The 17,866-nt window shown below is 49.7% G+C and overlaps 7 protein-coding genes across 7 annotated transcripts; 3 read left to right on the top strand and 4 right to left on the bottom strand.

Annotated features, from left to right (window-relative positions):
* The first annotated feature begins 119 nt into the window (after positions 1–119).
* On the top strand, positions 120–2,100 carry FbaC2 (fructose-1,6-bisphosphate aldolase). The gene is made up of 2 exons (XM_002183735.1): positions 120–376; positions 859–2,100. The coding sequence occupies exons 1-2, from the start codon at positions 124–126 to the stop codon at positions 1,923–1,925; spliced, it is 1,320 nt and encodes a 439-aa protein (XP_002183771.1). The 5' UTR covers positions 120–123; the 3' UTR covers positions 1,926–2,100.
* An 810-nt stretch (positions 2,101–2,910) lies between these two features.
* PHATRDRAFT_49093 (predicted protein) lies at positions 2,911–7,935 on the top strand (the record flags this gene model as incomplete). The annotated part of the gene is made up of 5 exons (XM_002183734.1): positions 2,911–3,813; positions 3,907–4,913; positions 5,364–6,738; positions 7,010–7,106; positions 7,328–7,935. The coding sequence occupies exons 1-5, from the start codon at positions 3,118–3,120 to the stop codon at positions 7,933–7,935; spliced, it is 3,783 nt and encodes a 1,260-aa protein (XP_002183770.1). The 5' UTR covers positions 2,911–3,117.
* A 309-nt stretch (positions 7,936–8,244) lies between these two features.
* PK3 (kinase pyruvate kinase 3) lies at positions 8,245–10,257 on the top strand. The gene is made up of 3 exons (XM_002183733.1): positions 8,245–8,476; positions 8,582–8,708; positions 8,810–10,257. The coding sequence occupies exons 1-3, from the start codon at positions 8,333–8,335 to the stop codon at positions 10,168–10,170; spliced, it is 1,632 nt and encodes a 543-aa protein (XP_002183769.1). The 5' UTR covers positions 8,245–8,332; the 3' UTR covers positions 10,171–10,257.
* Positions 10,258–10,592: 335 nt separating this feature from the next.
* PHATRDRAFT_49091 (predicted protein) lies at positions 10,593–12,053 on the bottom strand (the record flags this gene model as incomplete). Its single annotated transcript, XM_002183597.1, has 1 exon — positions 10,593–12,053. Exon 1 carries the CDS (start codon positions 11,970–11,972, stop codon positions 10,593–10,595), a length of 1,380 nt encoding a protein of 459 aa, XP_002183633.1. The 5' UTR covers positions 11,973–12,053.
* A 334-nt stretch (positions 12,054–12,387) lies between these two features.
* PHATRDRAFT_39728 (predicted protein) lies at positions 12,388–13,170 on the bottom strand (the record flags this gene model as incomplete). The annotated part of the gene is made up of 1 exon (XM_002183596.1): positions 12,388–13,170. The coding sequence occupies one exon, from the start codon at positions 13,168–13,170 to the stop codon at positions 12,388–12,390; it is 783 nt and encodes a 260-aa protein (XP_002183632.1).
* Positions 13,171–13,681: 511 nt separating this feature from the next.
* PHATRDRAFT_39727 (predicted protein) lies at positions 13,682–14,917 on the bottom strand (the record flags this gene model as incomplete). The annotated part of the gene is made up of 1 exon (XM_002183595.1): positions 13,682–14,917. One exon carries the CDS (start codon positions 14,915–14,917, stop codon positions 13,682–13,684), a length of 1,236 nt encoding a protein of 411 aa, XP_002183631.1.
* A 685-nt stretch (positions 14,918–15,602) lies between these two features.
* On the bottom strand, positions 15,603–17,712 carry pDLDH1 (lipoamide dehydrogenase). The gene is made up of 3 exons (XM_002183594.1): positions 16,923–17,712; positions 16,408–16,778; positions 15,603–16,323 (listed from the first exon to the last, which is right to left on the bottom strand). The coding sequence occupies exons 1-3, from the start codon at positions 17,517–17,519 to the stop codon at positions 15,660–15,662; spliced, it is 1,632 nt and encodes a 543-aa protein (XP_002183630.1). The 5' UTR covers positions 17,520–17,712; the 3' UTR covers positions 15,603–15,659.
* Positions 17,713–17,866: the final 154 nt, after the last annotated feature.

Here is a 17,866-nt window from a genome sequence, read left to right as displayed (position 1 = left end):
TTTACCGTAGGGGGGTGGTGGGGTGATACTGACCTACCGACCTACCGACACTACCGGCTTGAACTTGTACGGATCCGTCACACCGTTGTGTCTCGTGAGTGAACACCCCACATTGCCACCACCATGAAGATTGCCGTCGTTGCCTTTTTCGTCATTGCTCAGTGCGGAGCCTTTGCTCCCGCACACTATTCTCGCACTGTCACTAGTAGTACATTACTCGGTGCCAAGGAAAAGGGCGGGACCTCCAAAGAATTGGACTTGCCCTGTGCAGATGAATGCGCGATTTCCAAGTACCCCAATCTCCCCGAATCAATCCACCCCGGTGTACTCAGTGGACAAGCGCAAATGGATCTACTGAATCACGCGAAAGAACACGGTACGTACGCGTAACATATTGTAGCCAATTTGGTGTCGACGGCATGGTCTCGCAGGGAACGATAGAAAAACGTTGACACCTAGAAACGGGGGCTCTGGCACGGCAGCTCTCCACGGATTCTCTCGCAGTATTACACGGGCTATGCAGTGGACAGGGATACCAAACGTATGTTGGTGTCTTAATGTAAACTTTGCCCGTAAATTCCGTCCATATCGATCGAATCCTTACCGTCAAGGGAGACCTCCAGTTCCCATGGTCGAGGGGCTTTCGTGGACCATCCCGCCGCAAGATCCATCCGCTGGTGTGACGTCGAGCAGCGCCGAACGGTGTCAGTGACGTGGCATCCCTCCCCCATCCACAGCAAACACGAGTAGTTTTGGTCGCGTTTATACCGCGCTCCAAACCCCAGAATTGGCCGTCGCGGTTTTCCGTACCGTTGGTCTCACACTGGTCCCGCGTTTTTTCTTTGATTCCACAATCAGGCTACGCGATTCCCGCCGTCAATTGCGTTTCCAACTCGGGCATCAATGCCTGTTTGGAGGCCGCGCGAAAGAACGACGCGCCCATTATTATTCAGTTTTCTTCCGGAGGCTCCCAATTTTACGGAGGCAAAGGCCTCGACAACAGCAACTACCGGGCCGCCATTGCCGGTGCCGTCAGTGGCGCTTTCCACGTACGTACCATGGCCGAACAGTACGGTGTGCCGGTTATTCTGCACACGGACCATTGCGCCAAGAAGTTGTTGCCGTGGATTGACGGTCTACTCTCGGCCAGTGAACGCTACTACGAGCAACACGGCGAGCCCTTGTTCAGCTCGCACATGATTGACTTGAGTGAGGAACCGATCGAGGAAAATATCGAAATCTGCAAAGAATATTTGACACGCATGGACAAGATTGGAATCTTGCTCGAAATGGAATTGGGAATTACGGGAGGAGAAGAAGACGGTGTTGACAACAGCGACCGACCGATCGAGGACCTATACAGCAAACCGGAAGAAATCTACCAGGTATATGAGGAACTCATGAAAATTTCCGACAAGTTCACGGTGGCGGCCGCATTCGGTAACGTACATGGTGTGTATTCTCCCGGAAATGTCAAACTGGAGCCCAAGATTTTGAGTCGCGCCCAGGATTACATTTCCGAAAAACTTGGTGACAAGGCACCGGCAGACAAGAAGCCCGTTGCCTTCGTTTTCCACGGTGGATCCGGTTCGGACGTTGCGGATATTCAGGAAGCCATTGGCTACGGGGTGATCAAAATGAATATCGACACCGACACTCAATGGAGCTACTGGGAAGGTATCAAGAACTTTGAGACCAAGTACCACGATTACCTGCAGACACAGATCGGCAACCCCGACGGACCGGACAAGCCCAACAAGAAATATTACGACCCGCGAGAATCCATGCGTGCCGCAGAAGTCAACACGGTTGCTCGATTGGGCAAATCGTACGCCGACCTAAAGTGCCAAAATATTTTGGGACTAGGCGAAGTGGAACCGGCAGACAATGTACTCGGACCCCGCCGAGGAGGTCTTCCCGTGTAATTGCGGAAAGTAATATATGTGTGTGTTCGCGAGAAGTACGGAATTTCGTGTTCGGCGAACCAACCACGTAGCGTTGTAGTCATCCGTACCGTTTTTCTATGTTGCAACAGCAATATTCAATGCGCGTCACGGCAACCAATAATATTTACAAAAGTAGACAAAATGCTGAATCTACGTAACACAGCGGAATAGTTTTATTTCTTGTCAGATATGCCGAGTGTCACCATTTTCTCGCGGTGGACCAGCTGGCTGTGAGAGCAGGTTTTTTCAAGCTGCTGCACTTACAGATTACCATATTTCCCAAAGTAGCCCGCGCTTTTATTTCTGCGACGGGTCTAGTCACTTCCTTTCTTCATTTTGTGCATGAAGACTTGGCTAGCCGATGGCGAATGGTCCCAATAGAGCGAGGTATTCTCCCACGAATTGAGTATGGCTTTCTGTATCAACCAGGTTGATAGATAGGAAGTCACGATGGTTTGCTTTACGTGCGTTTGGGAAGTCCGCGGACGCACACTGCCGGAAGCATCACCATTTTGAGTATCCGAATTCACGCGGAAAGTAAAGCTCACTTTCAGTCAATTTTCAACACAAACTACCTATGCTTCGAAAATTTGAAACACCAGTTTTCGATAAATAAGTTTAATTAATGCAAAGCGGTCCATAATCTAATGACGACACATGGGACATTTGGTCGAACACTAAACTTCCGGAAGGGACAACTTTATCGATACCATTTATTTCTGCCTCACATTAACTGAATTGTTTTTCGGTAAATATGTTTTCCGCTTATTGCATTCGATACCCAGACAGGTATGGAGAAATAAGTATCTATATAGAAGTGCACAATGATATTTTGAGTTCGCTCGTGTGTCGGTTTCTGGAAGCGGCCTTCTCCATTTTCGCCCAACTTCCTCCCGTTCGACACTTTCTGCCGTCGGCAGCAGTCGCAACAGGGGAAACAGAGAGTGATAAAATCCGATAATGTGGATTCCAAACTCACATATTCCTACGGAACTTATCACGAAGCCCATACAAAGCTCGCAACCTTGGATATTTCTTCCGCAAATTGTAACTTATCCAGTGGACCTACACTTGACACTGCGCGTTGTCGCTTACAAAGTTTACCCTGCTACTAGCTGTCGGTCAACTGGCTTCTTATCGTATTCTCCACTTCTTCCACAACACCTCTGTCATGGTTCCTCTTCCGCAAGAAGACGGTGAGCGACGGCCTCTCAAGCAGGGGGACTACGGCGCTATTCGTGTCACAAATGACCACGACAATTCTCTCGAAATGGAAGAAGCGGATGACGGCCAGGGGAAAGATCAAGCTTCTTCCGTGCCTCCTCCTTCCTCCACATCCAGCGACGCTGCTCACCGCGTTCTCATCAAAACTCAAGGATCGTTTTGGGAGGATGCCCGGGATTTTGCTCCGGGAAGTATTCCCCACTCTGCTGTGCTTGCTTTGACTATTGGTTGCGTCTGCGGCGTCGCCGCCTGGTTGTACTATATGTTTCTGGAATGGGCGCTAGATTTCTTGTGGCACGACTTGCCGGAACGATTCGTCATTGACTACTGGCCCGAATACTTGTATGTGCTGTGGATTCCTCTCATCGGTTTCGGTATGGCTGTTGGATTGGGTATAGTGGTGAAGGTTATGGGCGAACCGGGAGATCTACCGTACACGGTCAAGTGTGTGCACGAGAAGGGCTACGTCGCAATGAACCACGTAATGCCCATGGTTATGGCGTCACAATGCAGTATTTTAGCGGGAGGATCGCTCGGCCCGGAAGCGCCGCTCGTGGCGATTTGTGCCGCACTCGGTGGCTTCGTCAGTCGCAGCGTTTTCGGAATGACGGACCGGAATCTAGTGCGCAAACACACTCTCATGGTACGGACGATTTGTCAGGACAGGTGGTCTTGTCACGGGTGGCTCCGGTGGTTTGAAACAACATTCTCACTGCGACTTTCGTTTGTTTCGTAGGGTATGGCGGGAGCCTTGGCCGCATTCTTTGGCTGTCCGCTTGGAGGAAGCTTGTTTGCCATGGAGGTAAACAGCCGATTCGGGATCGAGTACTTTGAACATACTCTCGAAGCAATTTTATGCGGTGAAATCTGCCTAGTCGTATTTCGCGCCTTGGCCGGTCTGCCTATTCAAGCAATCTGGGATATTTCGGACGACAAATTGGAAGCCACTTCCGTAGTGGATATCCTATACGGATGCGTGCTGGGGCTCTTGGGGGCTGGAGTAGCCTGGGGGTTTGCCAACTTTCACTGGAAGGTCATGCATATGTTTCAGCACTTCAATCTACTGAAGAACGAACGCGCAATTCACCGTGCCATGGCGGGTGCTGTCGTGGTAGTGCTGATGGGGATGCTCGTTCCGCAGACCATGTTCTGGGGCGAATTTGAATTCGAAACCATTGCCACAATGGCTCCAACCAAAGATCTGATGCACATATGGCCCACATCAGGATTGTTGGGGTTCGAAATGGATTCTTTCGGATCAGCAATGATTGTTGGCGTCGCAAAGCTGATTGCAATTTCTTTTACGGTATCGGGTGGATACCGTGGAGGGTATATTTTCCCAGCGTTTGCTGCGGCAGCCGCCTTGGGACGCGCCATTTCTATTCTTTGCCCCTTTATTCCCGTCCAGCTCTGCGTTTTGTGCATGGCTGCTGCACTGAATGTAGCCTTGACTCGAACCGCATTGGCCACGACACTCATTCTAGCGTATTTGTCTGGCGAGCAAAACTCGATCTCTGCCATTCTAGCCGCGTCACTGGTGTCTCTCTTTGCGACCGGCTACATGCCTTTCATTCGGTCGCAAATGGTGCGAGCCGATTTGGACGCGAGCTTGTACTATTCGGAAGATTATCCCGAAGAAGCCTTTTCTATGACACCCATGGCCGATGTCCATAAGATGTCCAATACTACTACCACTCCGGGAGCAGTACAAGGACGCAAAAGCAACGGTGGTGTGCAAGTAGTGTAGTCGGACAATCGTTTTCCGGAAACTGGATAATGGTCCTAGCTGACGATGCACGCATGATTTTCCGGCAGCATGTTAGTTCTCTTTACGTACCGAACTTTGACTGCTCTCTCTGTCAGTCCGGCACGTGGGCGAGTTTTGATTGTTCACATCAGGCGTCTGACTGACTGTGAACAAATTTTGCAATAGTTTTGGTTACACATTCTAATATATTTTGATTTTTTATTCGGCATTTTGTGTATTTCTTATTATCGTGATACTACTTTGGGTTTTTCTCCCTTTTTTCTCTTTTTCCCGTCAGATTCTCCACTTGGTTCACACACAGTCAGAAGAGAGACCAAACGGAGAGGAATGTGAATTCGAATCAAGCAACGAACGTCCGACTACTGGCAGTGAGCTATCGGCCTAGCAAACTTTATCTACTTTCTACATTACCTATTTATGCCAAGATCCTACCAGAATGATACCGAATGGCCTTTGCATTACGCCTGTCGAGTAGGCAATCTAGAACAGGTCCAATACTTGGTAAAACAATCAAAAGCGAGTATCGGAAGCAAGGACGATATAGTGAACCAGCACGACGACAACGATGCAACTCCTTTGTATTACGCTGCACTGACGGGAAATACTGACATTTGTCGTTTTCTGCTAGAAAAGGCCGGCGCAAGATGTCAAGGTCACGATGGTGCTCGAGTGTTTTACGTGGCCTTGACTTCAGACCTACGGAAATTACTACGCGTTTGGAGTTTATCAGCGGCAACGCGCGATCCATATCTAGATCGTTGGCAAGATGCCTTTGTGCAGGCATCCGAATCAGATCAACAAGGGGATTGTGTGTACCATCGCCGTAGCAGCTTCCAGCATAACTCAAAACCTTTCTGTCGGTCGAAATCGATTTATTTCCATCGAATTGTTGTCCAAGCTCGGTGCCCCGCATTGGCTGACTTCTTACACGAGCACTACCCGGAGTCTGCGGAGGATAGTAAAGCTGCAAGCGAACTACGTTTGGATGAATATCCTGAGGCCGTCGTTTGCGGATTTCTGGAATATCTGTACACTGGGGTTTGGTATATTGAGAATCTTTTGGAGCTCCGATCACAAGCACTTGCTCTCGCATCCAAGTTGGAACAACAAGATTTAGTGCAAATTATTCATACAAAGTGGCCGGACATGGCAAAACGCATTGAAGAGGATGGCAAAGGTTTTCAAACTTCTTTGACTATGGAAGTTTCGAGCATTCCACGGCTGCGGAAGGACTTGCGGAAATTGGCACACTGGGTGTCAACACCCCATCACGAAATTTCTTCCTTTCATCGATTGAACCATCTGTTAACCTGGAGTGATGCGACCATCCAATGCCGGGATTGTTCCTGGTCAGTGCACCGCTTTGTCACGCAATCAGTATCCGAATTTTTGGACCGCGCCTGGTCGGGGTCCTTTCTAGAAGCACAGGAAGGCTCTTTGAATGTAAGCGAAATGCCCTGCACACCCGAAGCCTGGTCGCTTGCAATTCAATGGATGTACGCGGATCAATTCCTGACGTCTGTCGATTCGGACACTGCTCTGGATGTCCTGGAATTGGCGACGACTATCTTGTGTCCACAACTGGCCTCGTACGTGGCGAACATTGTGCTGGTTTCCCTAGTCGAATTGGAAAACGTTCTGGATCTTTTGCTTCTCGCTCGATCGTACGGGTTTGACAAATTGGAAGATTGCTGCATTGGGGTTGTGGCGTTGCACATAGATAAGCTGGTGGGCTCAGACGACCTCCGCTCCATCTTGACTGAGGAGGCTGCCGAAATTAGTCAAGGTGGCGATGTGCGGGTGCCGGATGTTCCCGTTGCTGCTGAAATACGTCGCGCTATCAAGGAAGCCGATTTTGACGACGAGGATCGAAATGCCCGGCTCGAAGTCGTTCAATTCCTTGTGGATGAAGCCTTGCAGCATCTTACACAATAGTGTATATACATCAATTGCAAGATATTTGGCCGGAAACAATTTTGGGAACAAGTTGTATCTGTTGACAGTGAACCAACCCTTTTGGGTCACTTCTTTCGCGTTCAACTCCTGAATAGCAAATGCTATGCCAATGAAGCCACAGATTTTATTTTTTGGAGCTTGTCAGCCGTTCGCACCTCCATGGCAAAATAATAATGGAGAAATTGCTTTGGGTAGCGTTGGCAATCCCAGTCGTGCGTGATCGAGCGGTTTTACTGTAAAGTTCACATCGTCACGATTGCTCCTACTCGTTGGATCGCCTTCCTTGAAGCGTCTCTACTATTGGGAAAGCGAAGTTGATCGAGTGAGCTCATTGAGTTGTTCCTCGCCACAAACCGAAGTACTCGAAATCTCCAGCAACTCTCCTTTACAGACAAATTGACTGAAGACATGAACTTCTCGATTGTCCTCACAGGGAGAGCTACTGCAATTCTAGTACTAGCCTGGGCGCAAACGTCGGTGACGGCCTCCAGCTGTGACGATTCTGTCCATTGTTCCGCTGGATATTACCTTGAAAGCGCTTCTTTACGCAGCGCTTCTGCTCCATGTATTGCGATCGGAAAAGGGTTCTGGAGCCCGTCGTTTGATAACAATCGCCATTCGTGCCAAATCCTACCGCTCTACGTGGCAGCTAGCGTTGCCTTGCCTTTTGCCGGTACAACCGACGATGTAACTGGATCGGAGCGTTATCGTTTGCGTGAGGAAACCGAAAGGTTGTCTGCTTTCCGGGACGCGTGCGAGCGGCCTGGCGGGAGTTCACTAACTTTCATGGAAACTCCACCTGCTATGACGTCGAGAAGATCCACTTCTCATAACAGCGTCTACATACCGCTAGAGCCTTTTCTTTCCATTTTCATAGTGGTCATGCTAGCCATCTTTTTTACGGCCATTCTCGATAGAAGAGCGAACGACAACGAGCTAGAACTTGAAACGCTTCGAGCTCAGACGGCACAAGAGATTGCAGCCTTACGAAAGATGCTTTTGGATTTCCAGTTGAAGGCAGACCGTAATTGTATAGACTAAAGAGATGGGTTTCCTATTGATGACAAAGGCCTATGTAGCTACCGGTCTCTAGAAGGTTCCCTTTCCTTGTCTTTTCTGCCTGACTCCTGCTCGACAATCTCAATCCCCACCCTACCGTTTTCGAACTATCAGGCTCAGTGCCTGATACCAACACGTACTTGACGAGTGTCAACCACGACGGAAGATACCACCGGACCCATCATCGGGTGCCACATCGTCGAAGAGCAAAAACTGTTGATTCGGTTCGCAACTATTTGTGCGTGTGCCGGTTAATTCTACCTCGTCCCTCCACCTTTCTTCGAGCCACCATCGATCCCTGGCACGGCAGATCCTGTGCTTTCTTGTCAACACCGTACACTCTTGTTTCGTTACCGAGCCTTACTTTCTTCACACCAGAATGTCCTTGTCCCAGAGCTCCGACGTCCCAATCCTCGCGGGAGGTTTTATTACCTTGGATACCGTCAAGCATCCTACAAATACTATTAACCGTCGTACCAAGATTGTTTGTACCATTGGACCCGCCTGCTGGAATGTCGATCAGGTATGTAGGGTTCATTGTGCTAGATGGAACGCATGCCTGTTCTCTTTGCAAATTATGGTGCTTCAATCTTTCATCGACTTACACAATCATTTGTGTCCACTGTAGTTGGAAATACTGATTGAATCGGGCATGAATGTGGCGCGCTTTAACTTTTCGCACGGTGATCATGCAGGCCATGGCGCTGTTCTCGAACGAGTACGTCAGGCTGCACAAAACAAGGGCCGAAACATTGGTACGTTCGCAAAGAAATTTATCATTTGCTATGATTTGTGTTGTGATACAACCCATTTCCAGGAGTCTGTTTCTTATTGCTTCTTTGTACGTCGTTTGCAGCTATTCTATTGGATACCAAGGGACCGGAGATTCGTACCGGTTTTTTTGCCAATGGCGCTTCCAAGATTGAACTGGTCAAGGGCGAAACAATCGTATTGACGTCGGACTATAAGTTCAAGGGCGACCAGCATAAGCTGGCTTGTTCCTACCCCGCCTTGGCACAGTCTGTAACACAAGGACAGCAAATTCTAGTGGCCGATGGATCGCTCGTGTTAACGGTTCTCCAAACGGACGAGGCAGCCGGTGAAGTGTCCTGCCGGATCGACAACAATGCATCGATGGGCGAACGCAAGAACATGAATTTACCCGGGGTCAAGGTGGACCTGCCCACCTTCACCGAAAAGGATGTGGACGATATCGTCAATTTCGGAATTAAGCACAAGGTTGACTTTATTGCGGCCTCGTTTGTTCGCAAGCAGTCCGATGTGGCTAACTTGCGCCAGCTGCTGGCCGAAAACGGTGGTCAGCAAATTAAAATCTGTTGTAAAATTGAGAACCAAGAAGGTCTGGAAAACTACGATGAAATTCTGCAGGCAACCGATTCCATCATGGTTGCTCGCGGTGATTTGGGTATGGAAATTCCTCCAGCTAAGGTCTTCTTGGCCCAAAAGATGATGATTCGTGAAGCGAACATTGCGGGCAAGCCCGTCATTACTGCCACTCAAATGTTGGAATCAATGATTAACAACCCTCGTCCGACTCGTGCCGAGTGTAGTGATGTCGCCAACGCAGTCTTGGACGGCACTGACTGTGTAATGCTTTCCGGAGAAACCGCCAACGGCCCATACTTTGAAGAGGCTGTTAAAGTCATGGCGCGAACCTGCTGCGAGGCCGAAAACTCACGCAACTACAATTCGTTGTATTCTGCCGTGCGTTCTTCTGTCATGGCCAAGTACGGCAGTGTACCACCCGAAGAATCTTTGGCTAGTTCTGCCGTCAAGACGGCGATTGATGTCAACGCTCGCTTGATTCTAGTTCTCTCCGAAAGCGGAATGACGGCTGGGTATGTGAGTAAATTCCGTCCGGGAAGGGCTATTGTTTGCTTGACACCAAGTGATGCCGTTGCTCGTCAAACGGGTGGAATTCTGAAGGGTGTGCACTCCTATGTCGTGGACAACTTGGATAACACGGAAGAGCTCATCGCGGAGACTGGCGTTGAGGCGGTGAAGGCGGGCATCGCTAGCGTGGGTGATTTGATGGTTGTAGTCAGTGGAACTCTTTACGGCATCGGAAAGAATAATCAGGTTCGCGTTAGCGTTATCGAGGCTCCGGAAGGTACCGTGAAGGAGACAGCAGCTGCAATGAAACGCCTTGTATCTTTTGTATACGCCGCGGACGAAATTCCAGGAAATGCCGACTAGATACACAGAGAAGTTTAGAGAATCTGGAGTAAAGCTACATCTTAAAAATATAAAAGTGTGACAAAGGCTGCAAATAAATATGCGGGGACTACCGCCAGCTCCACCACTAAAACAAATTTTTTGCCTGTATTGAGCTTATCAAGATCGTCTACTCCTATCCCTTTTTGCCACCGAATATGTTTCACGCTTAGCTGCTCGCACACTTCTTTGCACATTTGTCATTGACTGCGAAGCAGAAAGGGAATGTTGCCTGCTTATCAAAGGGAAACGATCAAATGAGGGAACTAAGTAGAACACCGCGCCAATCTTGTATTCATTATAAATAAAATCCATTGAATGGTTATCCATGCCGTCAGCTTTGTGGAGAGATTTTTGTGGAAAAGCAAGAAAAGTGACTTCTATAATAAATCTTCGTTACCTAGTCAACTGGTGATACTGCTGGTTGCGCGAACATCAGAATAGAGACGTTTCGTCAAAGGCTTAAAGCCCTGATAGTCATCATGGGGCTCCACGTAGGCGTCTTCCGGTGGTAAGGTAGTCCAGAACTCCGTTTCGTCCCGTAGATACGGATAAACATACAGCAAGGGCCCCAACACGGAGGCTCCCAATGCCCGAGATCGCGCCGCGGACCATCCACGATCGGGGTCAACGTTGGATTCGCAATCCTTGAACGGCATTTCCAGCGTCATCCCGAGACAGTCAAAGCGCGTCGATACTTGATTTGTCGCAACATTCATGTATTTCTGAGCTTCCTCGCGGCTTTCCGGCGGTGGATATCCTATTTCTTGTTGCATGTCAGAATTGGCACGATGGTAGGACGCCACAAACGCACCGTGCAGGGATTCCAGCCGCTTACTCCAAGCCGGCGTCTGTTCGGCCCCCGAAATAAAATTGTAAGGCAGTTCTTCGTCCCCGTGAACATCCAAGAACAGATCCACTCCAGTTTCGTCCATTTTGTGAAGCACGTGGTAAACTTCCGGCGATCGTTCTAGGGTGGGTGCTTGGTAGTCGCCCTTGGTAGCCCATTCCCGGTTCAAGTTCGCTCCAACTCCATTGGTCCGCAAATGCCCGCGAACTCCGCCATCGGGACACATGCAGGGTACAACGTAGAAACGGAAACGCTGCAAGGCTTGTTCCACGATCGGATCTTCCACGTCATCCAATCGGAAGAGGCGATACAACAAGCCTTCGGCATAGTGCTCCGCCATGGTTTCACCGGGATGTTGACGGTGAATGATCCAGCATATTTTATCACCAGTGCCAATTGTAACACATTCAATTTCCCGACCATCCAAGGTTTGCCCTAGACTTTCGACGTTGGCGTGAGGAATTTTGGCCGCCGCCAGTTGAAGGTGGCCAACGAGTTTCAAATGACGCGCGTACGTGAAGGGCGGAAAGTAACTAAAGTAGGAACTACAATTGTAGACGTGAAGATGCGTCCACGTTAGCGTTCCGTCGACGTAACGAGTCGTGCTGTTCCGGAACCAGGCCTCCGAATCTTCCGGATCGGTCGTGTTGTAGCACACTGTGGTACCGGTCCAAGCGGCGGGGTAGGAAGCCTTGGACGCATTGTCAATCACGTACACAATTTTGGTCGGTTTGCTGATGTTGTTGACGGTCGCACGGAAGGAGAAATACTGCATATGCGATATCTTTTCGAGTGCAGTGTACACATCGGGCTTGATGCGGACGTGGACGGTCCAAACGCCGTCCACTCGTTCCGAGGAAACAAACTCGACGTTGCCCGAATCGTAGGCATCAGAAATGCAAACTTGTACGTCCGGTATGCTTCCATCACTCATGGTTGGGCAAATAGGACAGAATCTATATCCAGTAGAAGCAGTGGCTTTCAACGTCGATGATCCAAGCTACCGAAGCGCTCCACCCTACTTTGTGACAGCATTTTTGACTGTGATGGACAGGCCTCGTCCGGAGAGCGGTCCTTAAAGGCCGACACCGCGTCACCCTCAAACAAGACTGAAATAGTCGCACAAAGAAAAGCCTCGTAGAAAAAGACCATGCTAGACAAGGGACACTACTAGTCTTTCAACTAGTTCTTTTGTCTATGCATAGAAGCAGCGAAAACTAGCGGTGGTCATCAAATTCACGGGAACACAAGGATGATTCCAATAAGCCATTTCACATTCTGTGGCCGGCGCATTTGTCTTTTAGATGAAGGATGCTCGGGCAATGTGTTTACTAATAGCAGCTGTATATTTAGTTAAGTATACGATTGTTCGTCTTCTGTTGGCTCCTAGTCGATGACAACGTTTGCTTATTGACTCCGACGGAACGTTGCGAATGATGCGTTCCGCAGAGCTTGTCCAGAAATTCGAGCTCGGCGTAGTTGACGGTCAAAAGTGCATGATGGTGGTAGTGATATTCACCATTGAAGCACGCGCCGAGTAGCCCAGGGGCCGCAAATCCGCTGTGTCCACACGCACCATCCCAACCATGCCAAGCAAAGTGAATCAAATGCCAATAGTAATGGGTCGGAAAGAGCAACAGTGTAATAGCGAAGGACGGTATTTCCATAATAGCGTATTCGACAAAACTGTCATCCCAGGCGGCGCTTGCTACGAGATTCTTGGGATTTCGATGGTGCCTTCTATGAAATTGGTAGAATAGTGGAAAATGTAGACCGTAATGTACCAGGAAGGCCCAAATTTTCCCCAGCGCGTAGCCCGTTAAGAGTTTGACAAACGACAAGAACATAGAGTCCGGAGAATGGGCTATTTTGTCGCCTTTGCACCAGAAGCAAAAGGCGATGCAAGGGACGAAGAGTAATACAAGATCCAAGCAGAATTTGCGAATGCCAATTTGATAGTCATACATTCGATCCGACAGGCTCTTCGATCGGCTTTTACTCAATTCGTAGGCTTCCCACTTTCCTGAAAAATCAAAGTACATTACTATTCCCACGCAAATGCAATGGGAAAGCATTAATATCAAAGCAGCTCCGATAGCCTGCCAGAAAGCACAACGCACAGCGACCGACATGAAGGAGGACCGCCTCATTCACAACTTCGTCCACGTGCATAAGGTGAGAATGCGAAAGAAATATGGGGTGATCCTTTGCTCCACGCGGGCACGGGCGCTCATCCAGGAAACACGAATCGGTTCTCGATTCCTTACGGATAATAGACCATAAGGTAGGTGGGCACGTTGGAAAGTGCTGACAGTGACAGTGAGCCCTTCTCGCTCACGTAATTGGGTTTCACATCAAGAGCTCGAACGTCGCTATCGTCTAGCAAGAGACCTCTTACCATCCACCGACAAAATTGGGGGCGGGTATCATTGTCAGTTGCCAAAAATCTATCTCGATCACTGTTAAAAAGCTAACATTGAATTTACAGTTACACTTTCACAAATTGAAATCTCGAGTGATCAGGCTGAAATTCCGTAGCTTTAACCGATTGTGAGCTACTTCTCCAGCTAGAGCGATGAAATGTGTACAAACGAAGCCACTGTCGTCTCAAGGATGCATCCGACTCTATCACTTGGAGCGTCTCTATGCAAAAACTCCTGCCGATTGCGGATTCTCAGTCGATGGTGTATTTGTGTCGTGAATATTCTGTTCCCGCTCGTCTATCGAGTTGCCAGTAAGGTTCACTATCAAAAAGGCGATAGCGATGGCTACTGGTCCAAGCAAGGATTGAATGGTCGTTGCGTTGCCCTTGCCCAAGACCCAGTCGACCAAAAAAGCCAAGGGGATCGTCAATCCCAAGCCGACGGAAGCCGTCGTTGCGTTGGTCAAAATTACGGAGCGAAATAACAGATAGTCCGTAATAACAAAATCCAACAGTCCCTTGACTACCAAAACGGCGGCTATTTTTGGCGTGAATGTGACTTGCGTCAAAGCGTAACACGCAACGGGTAGAAGCGGTATGGTGGCAACTACACCAACATAGCCGAGCAATAGCTGCATGCTGTAAAGATCCTCGTTTTGAGGACACAAAACACGGACTTGTACAGTGTAAAATGCGTAGCCAATGGCTGCCATGAGGGAGAAGAGATCGCCTGTCAAAACATGTCTTTCGGCATCCACACCGCTAGATTCCTCGCTGACGGAAATATCGCCCATCGTTGTTAAAACGGTACCCGCCACTGCGAGCAGTACGCCAGCAAGTTTCACAGAGTGAAAGGCCTCGACTCGCACCAGAACAGCGAACAAGAAAACGAAGACGCAGGAAGTGGAAACTAGAACCGTACTTGAAGCGACAGATGTGTATGCTAGCCCGTGATTGAAACACCAGTCGGCAAAGAACATGGCGGGTGCAATGTGAAGCGCAGCTAAAGCATGTTTGCGATGATTCCAGAACGTTGTAGGATGGGACAGCTCACGCCGTTCGGAGGCAACAGCATCAAAAACTTGGTGGTATGATGTGGCTTGCGCGAGTTTTTCATCGTGACTATTGCCAACACCATTGTTGACCGCAGGATCTGCATCCTCTGTACTTTTGAGGAGCTTCGGAGCTATCCCAATTCGAACAGCTAGAAGTCGCAACGGCAAAAATATGGCCAACATACCAACACCAGCAAAGGTCATGAGAAACGGCGAATGAAAGCCTTGTCCTCCGTATAAATACTGAGTTGTGACGGATGCACAGATCCATACGATGCACTGCATCATGATGAAAGTGAGACCAAGCGCATAGCGAGCCTTTCGTCCCGCACTTTGCTCGTCCGTCGCTGTCGAGGGACGACTAGCCAGGATAAACCATGGTTCGAAATGGGGTCCCTGCATGGCGCATTCACCGATAATCTATGCTAGCGGCTGAATTCAGAATCATAGAAACAAACGCTTCCAGCGTGCCTGCTATGGTACCGAGAGTTTGCACGAAATCGCGGCTCGTCCTTACCGGCTGTGGTGGACCCCGCATTGCCGTTAAAGAGGTTCGCCTCATTTATCGTCAAAGTCTAGAAAAAGAGGAGCTCTGTGCAAATCAACGACGGGACCTCTCGCCAATAACTACCAATGGCTTATCCAAGTCTCGTGCCGAATATCATGGTAGGTGATGACGACAGTAGATAACGACTTTATACTGCTTCCATTGTCTAATAAACATCGTCATATATAGATTTGCGACATCGTCTTACAGCTTTATGTCGGGCTGGTATTTTGTTAACCGTAAAAAGACAATCTTATTTCTATTTCATTGTCGCGGTTTTTTTTGCTATCTCTCACTAGAGCGAGCGAAGGAGTGAATAATTACTAAGCTAAGAATGAGAAAGATTTGCCTTTGAGGGTATATGGGCTTCCTTCGTGTTAAGAAGCTAAAGTCTATTCCTATCACAAACTAACAGATCAATGAAATTCCAGACAAACACCCCGGTTGAGCAAAACCAAACGGAGTTGACAGAGGCACCATAAAATTGAGTCTCTTGTCACGCTACGGAATAACAATAGCATAAAGTAGCGAATGATTTTTGTATAAGGTGGGGTTAGTTTTCGATGGCCCCAACCCGTGTCTCGCACGAGGGTCGGTTTAGTGACTCGACATGCCGACGGCCCCTTTAAAGGCTTCGTCCATGACTTCACTCAAGGTCGGGTGCGTATGGACCATCATGGACAATTCCTGCACGGTGGTTCCGGCCGCGACGGCATTGGCACATTCCTGAATCAAATCGGCCGCGTGCAAACCAATGATATGCACCGCCACAACTTTGCCCGTCTCCTTGTTGAACAAGACCTTGGCCATCCCGTTGCCTTCGCCTTCCGCGAGGGCCTTGGAGTTGGCCCGGAAGCTTCCCTGGGATTTGCCTAGGGTCCAACCTTCTTTGGCAGCCTTTTCCACACACTGTTCTTCGGTAGGACCGACCATGGAAATTTCGGGATGCGTAAAGCAGGCCGCCGGGACGGCATCGTGATTGACGGCGTGAGCGCGGCCACAAATGTTCTCCACCGCACTAATGCCTTGGGCACTGGCGGCGTGTGCGAGCATCATTTTGCCGTTGGCGTCACCAATGCACCACACGTTGGGTACTACTTGACCGTCTTCGTGGCTGGTGAGGACCTGCATTTTTTCGTTGACCGCTACGAAACCGCGTTGCGTCGCCACGCCGATTTCTTCCAAACCCATGTTGGCCGTGTTCGGGACACGGCCCGTGGCGACCATGCAAGCATCCACTTCCAAGGTTTCCACGTGTTCTCTGTTGGGGGGATGACAAAGAAGTCAGAGATAGGTTCGTCGACTAGCCAGTACTTTTCCCAATATATACGGAATAAATACGTACTTGGTCTTGGCGTCAATCATCTTGATGGTAACGGGTTTTTCTCCAGGAATTCCGGGAGTGACTTCGGAAGCAAAGACACCGGTACGGTAATCAATCGGTCGGTCTCGGATGAGCAATCGTTCGGCTTGTTTGGCAATTTCGCGATCAAAGGTGGGCATCAGATTGTCGAGGGCCTCGATAAAGGTGACTTCACTGCCTAGCGCGGTGTACACGTCACTGAATTCGAGACCAATGTAGCCGGATCCAACAATGGCGACCCATTCCGGGACAAAGGGTAGTTCGAGAGCACCGTCGGAAGTGTAGACGGTTTTTTCGTCCACCGTGACACCCGGAGGGACAAAGGGAATGGAGCCGGGTGCCAAAATGATGTCCTGTGGAAGAAACAAGTCGCGTATCCCCAAGCGTGAGAAAAACGACGAGAAAATGGCAAGTCGAGTGTGTGTGTGTGTGTGCAAGCACCGAGCCAGATCCGCAGTACTCGGCAACACTCCCCACGTCCCGCAACCCCAACGTACCTTGGCAGTATAAACCTTTCCGGTCGTTTCGTCCTTGACTTGGTGCGGTTTTCCGGTAAGCACACCTCGTCCTTCCACCACACTAACTCCCAAACCAACGAGTGAAGCTTCCAGATTTCCCTTGACACGGTTGGCCAGATTCTTGGCGTGCGCGGCGATTCCTTCGCGACTGTACTGGACGGCGTCGGCGTCTACTTGGATGCCGAGTGATTCCAGATGCGCCGAATCACGCATTTCCCGGACTCTTCCAGACGCTGCCAAGAGTGCCTTGCTGGGGACGCAACCACGATTGACGCAGGTGCCTCCCACGTCGTTGCCGGCAAAGACGGCCGTCCGCAAGCTCTGCGCCCGGGCGTGTAAAGCGGCACCGTGGCCGCCGACGCCGCACCCAATAATGGCCACGTCAAAGTCAAACGCCGAGTCGTCGGCCGGTGTGGACAGGGAGAGAGACGTGGAGGCAATGCGGGAATAGTGTGCCCGAGATGAGGCGATGGCGGAGGAGGAGGACGACGTCGACAGCAACAATGGCGCAAAGGCCAACGTCGTCGTCGGCAACGAGACTGCCGCAACGAGAGTGGCCGACACCCCAAACTTCATGATCACGAATGTTGTCTACAAGAATGCGTACAGACAGACAGCTAGTAGTTGATTTTGATACTCTTGTTCGGATTGTTTTGCCGACTAACTAACTAACTAACTGTAAGCAAGCAAGTATTGGAGATGGCAATCGCAACTGTGGATACAGATGACGATGACGATGACGACGACGACGGAATCGAGGATACCAACGATTCCCCCTTTAGAGAGAGTGAGGGAGACGCAAGCAACGTCGTGTTCTCGGCCATCACACGCCGACGACGACGACGACAACCCCCAACAACAAACCCTTCACGCCAAACATCAAAACACGTACGTGGCGTCTGCATTGCAACCGTCACAGAACT

This window comes from Phaeodactylum tricornutum, chromosome 20 (assembly GCF_000150955.2).
Source record: "Phaeodactylum tricornutum CCAP 1055/1 chromosome 20, whole genome shotgun sequence".
Lineage (NCBI taxonomy): Eukaryota > Bacillariophyta > Bacillariophyceae > Surirellales > Neidiaceae > Phaeodactylum > Phaeodactylum tricornutum.
Note: the sequence above shows the minus strand (reverse complement) of the source record. Positions and strands in the feature narration are given on the sequence as shown.

Bases quoted from the DNA above. Each gene is read 5' to 3' on its own strand.
- FbaC2 (XM_002183735.1), top strand. From the start codon at position 124: ATGAAGATTGCCGTCGTTGCCTTTTTCGTCATTGCTCAGTGCGGAGCC. The intron at 377-858 runs GTACGTACGCGT...TTCCACAATCAG, and splicing joins GAATCACGCGAAAGAACACG to GCTACGCGATTCCCGCCGTC.
- pDLDH1 (XM_002183594.1), bottom strand. From the start codon at position 17,519: ATGAAGTTTGGGGTGTCGGCCACTCTCGTTGCGGCAGTCTCGTTGCCG. The intron at 16,779-16,922 runs GTACGTTGGGGT...TTTCTTCCACAG, and splicing joins GAAAGGTTTATACTGCCAAG to GACATCATTTTGGCACCCGG. The intron at 16,324-16,407 runs GTACGTATTTAT...TCCCCCCAACAG, and splicing joins ATGATTGACGCCAAGACCAA to AGAACACGTGGAAACCTTGG.
- PK3 (XM_002183733.1), top strand. From the start codon at position 8,333: ATGTCCTTGTCCCAGAGCTCCGACGTCCCAATCCTCGCGGGAGGTTTT. The intron at 8,477-8,581 runs GTATGTAGGGTT...TGTCCACTGTAG, and splicing joins CCTGCTGGAATGTCGATCAG to TTGGAAATACTGATTGAATC. The intron at 8,709-8,809 runs GTACGTTCGCAA...CGTCGTTTGCAG, and splicing joins AAACAAGGGCCGAAACATTG to CTATTCTATTGGATACCAAG.